Source organism: Phyllostomus discolor, chromosome 5 (assembly GCF_004126475.2).
Source record: "Phyllostomus discolor isolate MPI-MPIP mPhyDis1 chromosome 5, mPhyDis1.pri.v3, whole genome shotgun sequence".
Classification (NCBI taxonomy): Eukaryota; Metazoa; Chordata; class Mammalia; order Chiroptera; family Phyllostomidae; genus Phyllostomus; species Phyllostomus discolor.
The window spans coordinates 71,544,415-71,556,023 of record NC_040907.2 but is presented as its reverse complement, the minus strand read 5'-3'; the positions used below and the strand labels follow the sequence as shown (position 1 = coordinate 71,556,023).

The 11,609-nt window shown below is 34.6% G+C and overlaps 1 protein-coding gene across 4 annotated transcripts in view; it reads right to left on the bottom strand.

The window, feature by feature from the left end:
- Nucleotides 1–1,029: 1,029 nt before the first annotated feature.
- MTF2 (metal response element binding transcription factor 2) overlaps nt 1,030–11,609 on the bottom strand; it is a 70,583-nt gene continuing 60,003 nt past the window's right edge. For 3 of the 4 annotated variants that reach the window (XM_028511167.2, XM_036026436.1, XM_036026437.1), the window contains 5 exons: nt 9,936–10,106; nt 5,895–6,000; nt 5,718–5,770; nt 5,502–5,606; nt 1,030–3,429 (listed from right to left, as the gene is read on the bottom strand). In XM_028511167.2, the coding sequence (XP_028366968.1) occupies nt 3,072–3,429; nt 5,502–5,606; nt 5,718–5,770; nt 5,895–6,000; nt 9,936–10,106 (793 nt within the window). In that variant the 3' untranslated portion in view covers nt 1,030–3,071. The remainder of the gene's footprint in view (nt 3,430–5,501; nt 5,607–5,717; nt 5,771–5,894; nt 6,001–9,935; nt 10,107–11,609) is intronic. The other variant, XM_036026435.1, reaches the window with a different exon arrangement.

The following is an 11,609-nucleotide window of genomic DNA, read 5'->3' as shown; positions in this document are numbered from 1 at the left end:
AATAGTATCTAATAGAAACTCAATCAAGTAGCCCCCCAAAACAGAATTAGTTCTCCCCAAAACTGCTAACAGAAATCTTCTATATTCACAATAGAAACTAAACATGCCTACTTGGACATATCTTGCAAAATAAGAGGTGAGGTATCCTCAACTCACATATCTGTTAACATTCACTTCTGCTGAACATTTAGAAATAAAATATGCCCTGGCTGGCGTAGCTCAGTGGATTGAGCGCGGGCTGCAAACCAAAGCGTCGCAGGTTCGATTCCCAGTCAGGGCACATGCCTGGGTTGCAGGCCACGGCCCCCAGCAACCACACATTGATGTTTCTCTCTCTCTCTCTTTCTCCCTCCCTTCCCTCTCTAAAAATAAAATAAATAAAATATTTAAAAAAAAAAAAGAAATAAAATATAACTAGCAAGATCTGACTTCATCATCCCCACATTAGAACTTATAGATTAACTCTGATAGCTCATGTTCTGACCTTGTTTGGTAACCTAAGGGCCTAAGAACCCATGTTTATCATTTTTTATCAGGGTATTTATAAATATGTACTTGTTTGAAACAAAAATGGAATTAAAAGAGTAAGGTGTATTATTTTCACATCTTTTCTTTCTGTAGCCTAGGTACAAAGCTTTTTAGAAGGAAAAAAAAAAAAAAACAAGAAATTCTTTTATATGATCCCTGACACCTTCTATGTAAGTAAGAAAAAAGAAACAGTTGAAAAGTCTAAATTTTGTTCAAGTTCAGGGATAGGGCAGAGAGAGGGAGGTATACTGTCTTTCAAGTATAAAGTGTACAACCTGGCTAAACAGGTAAATTTTTAAGGATCATTTAAGATTATTGTGCAACAATTATTAATATTATTAGGGGGGACAAGAAAAATGAAAGCGAAGTTTTATGAAGATTAATTCAAGTGAACATTTTTATAACGGAATTGGAAAATCCTTAGCTCCCTGGCAAAATAAAAGTAGTCATCTGCTGTACTAGTGTGTATTTTCAAGCAAATACAGAACCAAAACTCATTAGCTCTTTAAAAAATACACACATTTAATGGTCTGTTTTAATTCTAAGTAAAGCAATTCCAAAAATACAAACTGAACATCAGAGCCATGTGAACCACCATGATAAAATAAAAACAGACATTCACAATATTTACGTCTAAAGACAGTTCAGCTTAATAAATCATCTTCCAAGTATGCCAAAGAGTTACTAAAAATACTGCTGGTGTTCAGTTAGAATTAAAGGACTCTGGGGAGAATGAAATATGATACAAGTGGAGTAAGTAAGGTTACACGGGATTTACATTTTCCATTACCCCTAGATATAAACAAACATTCAAAATCAACACAAACTCTGTGTGTTATTCAAAATATTGCAGCTGCAGGAAAGGCAACTTTAAATTAATAGCTAGGGGGAAATCAAGTTTTGGTGGAGGTAAACAGAAGTGACAGTTTTTAATTCGCACTTTTGTAAAGCTCATTTATACCTGGCCAACCAGGAACCAAACGCAGGGCAACGAAGTTCTCTGCTTCTTTTGGCTATAATATGACAAGAAAAGATCATCTTTTGAAGATGTTTAAAGAAATAAAGCAACTTTCTTTATAAACAGTCAAATAATCAATCAATGGAATAAATAAGTACTAACCCACATTTTCACCGCTCTGTAATCACTACACTTATATTTTTCATTTTGGCAGCAAATTCCCCAATTTTTAGGCTAAAATCCACCAATCACTTTTAAGAATACAATGAATAGCCACCAAAATGAGATAATTCTTCTGTTTACTCTTTGGCTAAAAAAGAAAACAAACAAAAACAAAAAAAAAATAAATCAGAAGACAACTCTAACACTGGTGATAAAAGAAAATGGTTTTTTTTTTTACATGTAAAATAAAGTTATCAATTTAAATCTTGGTACATCTTATAAAAACAAGAGGTAATGTTGTAATAAAACAGGTGTAGCCTTGGCAGGCGACACACTGTTTGTTAACCCTGTGCAATAAAATACTTTGTTCATACTACACTTATTCAACATGACTAACAGTTACTACAGACATTTTAGGAATCTTCACGGGACTCCTATAGACTTACTGTTAAAACTGAGAGACATTTACAATCATAATGTGCCATGAAAACTTGAAAACGTCACTTCTAGTAGGAGATAATGTTCATATTATTTGAATTTGTTTTAGGTACTGAACAGCTGAGTTACAAGGACTGAAAGAAAAAAGCATCTAAAAGCCCATGAACAATGTTGTTCACACCCTTTTTCAGAACACACTAAACTCATCTGACACATTTCTCTTCATACATAGCAAGCAACAGCACCCAATAAAAGCCTGAGAAGAAATGCTGCTGTGTAAATACTGCAACTATTCCTGAAAAAAGAATTATGGGATATATACTCCAAAGCTGCCCATTCCCATAATTTGTATTGCATAGGTCACATAATCACACACATATATATACACAGGTGTATATATATGCACATGCAAAGAATATATTAAGACGACAATGAAGTCTAGTCACAGAGCAATTTACAGGCTCAATATATTTTTTACATTTTGTTTGAAAGAAAATTTCAATATTTTACAGTCTTTTAATAGGCATTATATACACTGCACTTTATGAAATCTAAAAGGTATTGAAATAATTTTTTTCCAACATTTTGGTAACAAAACAGACAATTATTTCAAATACTTGTGCTATCTAACTACATGATCTGTTTGCTGATACTCACTAATCACAAAATCTGACTCAATGGAATAATTAGAAAAATTACCTAACACCATGCATGGATTTGAATCATTTTTAATATCCTATCCTAGAAACATTCTACAAATCTTAAGATTAAAAAAATTAAGTCTCTGTTCTGATTTTTAAAAGATATCTTTTTATGACAGTATCCATAACATTGACAGGTACACACACGTTAAGGCTAGTATCATCTTCTTTTGGGAATTTTTTGACTTTTTTAAAGAAACATAGTAAAAGCCAGGCTTCTTTAGGGTTTTGAACTGTACCTACAGAGAGTGAGAGTGCAGTGAACATAATGTTCAGTCCTACAGTCAGGACGCAGTTGCTCCTTCCCATTCGACAAGATACTGCACCTTTCCATCAAGTGTCACCCGACGCGCCAACACTCGGTATTTTTCACCACATGCTATTCTACCTGCAGCACCAAAATAACTGGTAATGGAGTTTTTTAGATGAGTGAGCTGTAACTCCTGATCTGCTAAGTTATTCAAAATCTCTGTGTTGAGTTCATCAAATTGGTAATCCTCTTTGCCTTCATCATCTTTTACGATTTCTGAGTTCTGAGTCTGGAGTGCTCTTCTTGGAAGACGACCCCTTCTCCTCCGTAAATGTGGGATCGCAGCAGGCCAAGATCTTCCTGTTCGAGTTCTTTTTCTGGAGTCAGACAAACTATGGACGATAAAAAGGCCAATGTTGTCGCTAAGTTTATAAAGCATCCAATGCACACAGAATATGTTCCCTGAGTTTTTTCTATCACTCTGTCGTAAGTATATACCCTGGTGACAAAAATTAGCCAAATCAAAACAATAAATGCTATATAAATGGATCACTGTTTGCCTGTGTTAGATTCCATCATATTCTGTGGCTGACCTATGAAGAGCTTTTCTTCCTTAACTATGTTCTATTAAGCTTAAAAGAATCATAGGAAATTTTTGAATTATGAGGCTGAGTTAAATTCTTACCAAAGGACCTAATCATAAGCCAGGTTTTGTCAATGGTTTTATCATTTAAAAAACACATACAATCACACACAAAAAAACTCAGTTCCTTTATTAAATGCAGCAACTATTTAATAAGCACCTACTATGTATAAGACACTGTTCCATGTGCCTAAAGAGATTATAAAACTAGAATAAATGGTGTCTGATTATCAGTTCTAGGCCTGGTAAAGTAATGAACTGGAATAAGCACAAACTAGAAGTCAGGGTAGACTGGGTGTAGCTCTATATAATACTGGCCAAATCCAAATCTCTTATCTTCTATGTTCTCTTAAGTAAAAAGGTTAAGCGAAGGGGTTGAACTAAATCTTTGAGGTCCTTTTTACCTTAAAAAGTCAATGATTTTATGGCCTTATTAACAAAGGGAGAATAGAACATAACAGCTAAATTCAAAGACTTTACAATCATACTACATGGGTTAACATCCCGCCTCTGTTATTTTGAATACCTGCTAATCACACTATATTGGGCTTGTTACTTAACACCTTCTAAGTCTCAGTTTCCTTATCTGTAAAATGAAAAAAACAGGACCTACAAATCAAAAGACTGTTTCCAGAATTATAAGACAGCCCTGGCCAGTGTGGCTCAGTTGGTTGGAGCATTGTCCTGTAAACTGAAAGGTCCTGGGTTCAATTTCTAGTCAGGGTACAATACATATCTAAATTGTAGGTTTGGTCCCCAGATAGGGCCAGTACTGGAGGCAACGAATTGATACTTCTCTCCTTTTCTTCCCCTCTCTCTATAATCAATGAGCATGTCCTCAGGTGAGAGTAAAAAAGAAATTGACTAAGACAGTATGTAAAAAGCTTAGCATAGCCCTGGCTGGCATAGCTGAGTGGATTGAGAGCGGGCTGGGAACCAAAGTGTCCCAGGTTCGAGTCCCAGCCAGGATACATTCCTGGGTTGCAGGCCATAACCCCCAGCAACCGCAGATTGATGTCTGTCTCTCTCTCTCTCCCCCCCCCTTCTCTCTCTAAAAATAAATAAATAAAATCTTTAAAAAAAAAGCTTAGCATAATACTTGGTAAAAAGACAAAAATAACGCACCTTACTATTATTCATGATTCATTTAAAAATGTTACATTTTAAGCTTTTAAATACTTAGAACTTTATATAATTTATAAGAGAAGTTCTTAAATTGTGAACAAAAATTTTAAAAAAGTAACATAAAACTTGGAAGCTTATAACTCTCTGACCCCAAGTAAACGAAACTTTTCATAACTGATAATTACATTTGAGGGAAAAGTCATCCTTCTGAAGAATTAGGTTAAATAAAATATTAAAGAAATCTGCTACTGATAAAAATCCTGAGCTTAAAAACCCTTTTACTATATTCCCAATGGTAACTTACAAAAATATATAATCATCATCATCATCATCATCATCATCAAGCCTTTCCAAAGCAAGGCACTCTTGTGTATTAAAAACATGAAAAGGTCTCTCAGAAAAAAAAGCCCAGCCTATAAACTCTAATACACCTCTCTTCTCTGTACACACAGCACATTTTCTAACATATTTGAGAATTTGAACGTTTGGGCTCTGAAAAGCAATTATTCAAATGAATATTAACCACCTAAGGAATCAATATATGGATTGCTTCTCAAAGGGTGAAAAACATACTTGTATCAGTGAAAAACATACTTGTATCACTTTCAATTAGAAAAAAAATTTATTAATCATCACTTCACAAAGGAAAAGAGTCTACAGGAAAACTAACAAAGAATAAGAACATAAAATATCTACCCATAATGCCTGGCAATGCTAGACGAGGTAGTTTCTTTTGCACTGGAAGCACCCGTGAAATCCACATCTGAGGTATTGGATGAATGTGCAGTTCCCTCAGTTCTCCTGAGGAAAAAAAAAAATCAAATGGTAAAATGACTATAATACATAACAATAGAAATACTAATTTCACCTAAAGAAAATTCCTAGAATAGGAGAAAATAACTTTCTATTTACCCTATAGAACAAGGTAAATCCAAGGTAGGGTTCTCTGAAATTGATTCCTTATCCTGGAAAAAACAAAAAAACAAATAAACAAACAAACACACACCCCAGCATGGTTCTAGAGTAAGCTGATCTCTCAGTTATTTCAAGCACCCTTCCCTGAGACCATATATCAACATATTCTCTTACCAAAGGTGGCTCAGCTGTTTTCTGAATCATTTTTCTTGTATATGGACCAGGTGGACGGCCTACAGACTTTTTCTTTCCTTTTTTTTCTATGCCATTGCTTACTTCCCTGAAATATAAAATTATTGTATATTTAATCTCTGCATAAAGAAGGAAAATGGATTATATACAGTCACATATCTACTTATATAATTAGGTTATACTTCTTTTATTTTTATAATAGTAATATAAAATAACAATAAATTAGTTGAATCTACAAGTTTATTCAAATACATAAATAAATTCTAATTTAAATAACTACTTCTTGACTTAGAGATATTTACACATAAAAGATTTAATTAAAATTTCTATAGTACACTTATAAAAAATATATACCACTTAAAAATTTTTAAAAAATGAACAAAGACTATTTAGAATGGAAGAGTTCAGAATTCCTAAAAGTTCCAAGGATTTATTACTAAAAGTATTTAGGAATTCAGTAGTTAGCCTCATATAGCCAGGAAGTATCTATGTTAAAATATAATGTCTGTAAATAAAGGTTGCCTTTAGATGTATATATACAAATTTTATATATATAAAACTTGGAAGTATAGTTCTTGAATAATGCTCATCAGAAAGAGAATAAAGCCCAGGGTGTCAGAGGTAAAGGAGGAAGGAATCCTTCATATTGGGCAGTAAGTGAGTCATTCAAAGGGCAAAATAGGAAAGACCTAGAAAACCATTTTTGAAATATAAAGACAAGCCCTGGCTGGCGTAGCTCAGTGGATTGAGCTCGGGCTGAGAACCAAAATGTTGCAGGTTCGATTCCCAGTCAGGATACATGCCTGGATTGCAGGCCATGACCCCCAGCAACCGCACATTAATGTTTCTCTCTTTCTCTCTATCTCCCTCCCTTCCCTCTCTAAAAAATAAATAAAATCTTAAAAAAAAGAAATATAAAGACAAATATCAAGCAATACCAAGAAATAAAGCAACAGTCAAGAACACCCCTAATTAATACAAAAGAAGAAGAAAAAAAGGGTAACTATCAATATACAAAATATCTATTTTATTCAACATTATCATATAAAGGAGTAATAGGAATACCAAGATGTTTCCTGTGCAAAGGGGCTCACGATATAGTTAGAAGGTGACAAATGTGTATACAAGAAAGCTAATAAAATGGGTAAAGTGCTATACACGAAAGTTACCCAGGAAAATTAAATTAAAACAAAAAGAAGGAAAAATAATATACAATAGGCTGGAAGTGGTAAATGGAGGAAAGTAGGAAAGACTATCCCTCCAGATACCAAATTAAGATTGGGGAATAAAGGTGGAAGTATATATAAGTAGGGGAGCTAGAGGAACAGATCATAACTAAAACTATAATCAAAAGTCTCAAGCATAAGTTGGAGAGAGCATACATCTTTTTTGAAAGATGACCACATAACATTTATAAAAGACCAATCCCTAGATTAAGGAAAAGTACTCTCTCTGATTAAAAGGACCAGTTCATACATGGGGCCCAGAAAGAACTAAGAATGCCTTTAAAGAAAGCCCAACCATTACCTGGTGGCGTCAAATCACTTGATAGCTACCACAGATGGAATGTCCTATTAAATTCATGATAGGAATGAGAAAGAAAATTTGTGCAAACCTCTTCCTAATTATCATATGGGCAACTGCTAGCAAATGATTAATAAAATATATAAGTAATAAGAACGCATATTCTTTCCTTCAGGGCAAAAAAATCTTGATGTAGTACCTACTTTATTATAAACTCAAATGGATATGAAGCAGTGTCAACCCTCTGTAATTACATTTTCTTACTCTCCAAGATGACTACCTCATACCTTTTATTTGCTTCTCACACTTCCTTCTCAGTTATTTTTACCTCACTATTTCACTGAAAAAATAGAGGCCATCAGCAATAACTTTAGTCATCTTCTGAATGGCAAATCTACAAGAGAACCAGCATCTGTATCCATCTCCTTTTTTCACCCATTTCAACAGAAAAGTGTAAGTCCTATCAAAGGCTACTCCCTTTGGCTTCCCTTCCCTTTTGGCTTCTAAATCCCTTCCCTTTTGGCTTCTCAAAATCCCTTCCCTTTTGGCTTCTCAAAGACTTTACAACATCTTTGATTACCTCCCCTATCTCCTACACCAATCTCTTCCTTTCCACTGTATTATTCCTACTAGCACCAAAAAAAAAGTTCCAATTAGCTTCCACCTATTAAAAAACAATCACTTGATTACTCCCTTATCCTTCTTCAATCTCATTTGTCTACATCTCTTCACAGTAAAACTACTTCTGAGACTTGAAGAAACATTCCACTTTCTCCTTTCTCACTCAGAATTCTTAAAAGATTATTTCCTTTTCCTTTATTATTATCAATTTGGAACCTCCCTATGCCTCTTTTTTGCGAAAAAGCCCAGTTTTGACATGTACATTGGGCAATGCCAGATTCAATCACACTTCTACCCACTTCAATCTGACTTCTTTACCTCTCAAAAAAATTGTGTCAAGGTCACTCACTAATAACAGAATGTTATCCAATAAACATTTTTCCCTCATCTTAATCCACCTTTTAGTAGCATTCAATACTGTTTAACATACCCATCTTTCTTGAAACACTACCTTCTTTGGTTTTCATGACACTAAACATTCTTGGTTTCCTCCTGTGTCACCGATCATTCTTTTTTAGTCTATTTCTTTCATTTTACCTCTTCCAAATCTCCAAATAAAATCAGTGCATTGTTCTGGGCCACAGTCTCTTCTCTCTTCTTGCTCCTTAGGTAATTTCATTCATTCTCACGGCTTCCAAATTTATATCATGTGTCCTGACCTCTCCTGAGTTCCTGACTTACACACCCAATTGCCTATACCTAACATCATCATCACTTAGACATCCCCCTTAAGAATCCTGAACTCAATTGAGTATGAAACAGAAGAATGCTTCATTCACCTTGCGAAATTGTTCTTTCAGATCTTAGTAACAGACACCGCTACCCACCAGTTGCTCAAGTCGGAAATCTAGGCATTGTTTAACTTCATTCTTCCCTTTCTTTCATAAATTTAATTCATTTACAAAGTCAATAAATTCTGCTTCCAATAGAGATCCTCAACCCATTTTTTCTCCACTTCACTGTGACTACCTACCACTGCACAAGCAGTATCTTACCTAGACAACTTCAAGGGTCTTAATTTAATTTTCTCTTGCTTCTAGTCTTACCTCTATACCTATCTTTTCCAAAGAGGTATTTTTAAAGGATAATCCAATCCTCACATCTTTAAATAGTTCCCCATTATTTGTAGGAAACAACCAAAAGTCCTTATGACACCTGAAAGACTATATAATCACACCCCACCCAACCTTTCCAACACTTGATACTACTCCCCAACCCTAATTCTTACCTCAAAATCCTCCTAAGAGTTCCCAGAACATGCCTCACAGCTTTCATACTTGCTATTTCTGCTACCTAGAGTATCCCTCCCTTTGTTCTTCACATTATTAGGTCATTCTCATTTTTAAAGTTTCACTGCAAATAGGCCTCCCTCAATCCTCCTTCCTAAATTAACTAGACCCAATTCTCTCTATCCATCCCAGTATAGTCTAAATCTGTATGCTATTTCCAAAATGACACTAGCATGACCTGTAATTATTTTATTTATCACTTTCTTTCCCACTATAATGTAAACCCCATCAGGGCAGAAAGGAAGTCTGTCCTGTTTGTTATTATATCCCCAGCACTTAGATAGTTTAAGAGGCTTGATAAGTGGAATGAATGAATAAATGAGAAGTAAACAAACAAATAAACAGGCCAGTACTCAAGCTGTTTGCTAACCACATCAATCGGGCTTATTCCTGGAAAACCTAAGATCTAAAATAAATAAACATCTAGCATTAACTCTTTGTATCTTGTCTAAGCAAAAAATTATAAACAGTAAAACAAATCAGGGTAACTACCACTTGTACTTTCAAATATACTAATGAGACTAAACGACACACATTTTTAGTTACAAATAAGCTAAAGAAAAAAACTAAGCCACAGAACAACTTTTACCTTGAATCAGATATAGGTTTGGATGCCTTTCTGCCTTTAATTTTAAATTCATGGGATGTTCCTTCAGGTTCTTTCTCTGCTTTGAAAGCCACATTTGGTGGCACAGGAGGAACACGAATTCGCAACCCAAACAAATGCTTCTTCTTCTTTATTTCCTTCCCAGACATAAACCTAAATTTTTAAAAAAATTAACTAAAAATTTTAAAGCTGAACATATATACATGGCAGACCATAACTCAACTTTCAGATATAAAGCCTTTATACATGAAAGTCCACCCAATACTCACTCTTTCCCCTTGCTTTCCTTGATTCTTATCTGCCCCAGGGCCAGTCCACAGTAGGATAGGATGGAAGAATAGGGAGGGAGGGAGAGGATGAGAAGGAAGAGGGAAGAGCACACGTCCACCTTCTTTTTAAAACATGGCATCTAACTTCTTAAAGGAGAGTATAGAGTGTTATCTCTCTAGTCCCAGTATGTTTTTCCATATCTTAGTGCCTTCTGTTAAAAATATCTCCAAAAAAAAAGTGTAAGAAAAGAAGAATTGTATTTGAGAATGTATCTGTGAGAAACTGTGGCCAGAAAACAATAGGTAATAGCATTGTTAAAGAAAGTAGGAAACCAGTTCTAGAAGCCCAGAAAATAAAAGGAATATCTAGTGTGTCAGATCTGAAATCGGAAATAACGTGGAGCAGAGAAATATTATTTCAGTGTGGGCTTGGATCTCTGAAAAACATGCCCTTCACCATTCCCGAAAGCGTTTAAGGTCCTTATTCCAAAACACTCCAATCTGTCTGAGCTCTGCCTGCCTAGCCACAGAACCACTATTAAATGCTTGTATTGTTCTTCTTTTATGCAAGGGTGAAAAGGGGGAAGCTCCCATTTCTTCTATAATAGGAACACATGTATTTCTGGAACCCTAAACTTACAGAATTCATTGTCCCATGAAGTATTTTTACCAACACAGTAACTGCTCAGATACTTTATGGCTTTTTGAGCTGGTCTAAAGATCTAGCTATTAGTAACTATAACATTTTTTTTTTAATGAGGAAAAGCATGCAGTCAAGTACAAAAACAGCAACTTGTTACAGAAACTTTACAATGTAACTCAGTGGTTGGAGCCAGCATAAACATTTAAAAATGTATTTCTATTGTATTTTGAAAATATTTTTAAGAAATATAGATATGCTAGGTTTTTTAAACAAAGGAAAGATCCACATAAGAAAATATTAAACAATATAACTTCATTATCAAAAATTCAGACCACTAATACTACTTTTCTATAACTGATGGCAATAATTAATTTTAAAACCATAAGAGACCTCATTTAAAAACCCATATTCTCTCTACCATATATTCCCCATACTCTCTGCATATTTCCATCGGCTAACAAGATTTTATTTTACTTTCAGTAGAGTGCAGTATAAAAACAAGTCATTACTGACTACACTTTTTCAAATGACCAGGCCAAATTACCCTGAGACACTGATATGTCACCTCCCACACCCCATTCCTATAGGATTGCTCTTCCCTTCTCCAATCCTTGAGAATCAGTGCTGTACTCTAACTGAAAGAGAATAGGACATTAGAAATGTTAACATGTATTAGTTCTATACACAAATCCCACAATTTTTAAACAATGTCATTATTCTTATACTTAATAAATGTCTCCCTCA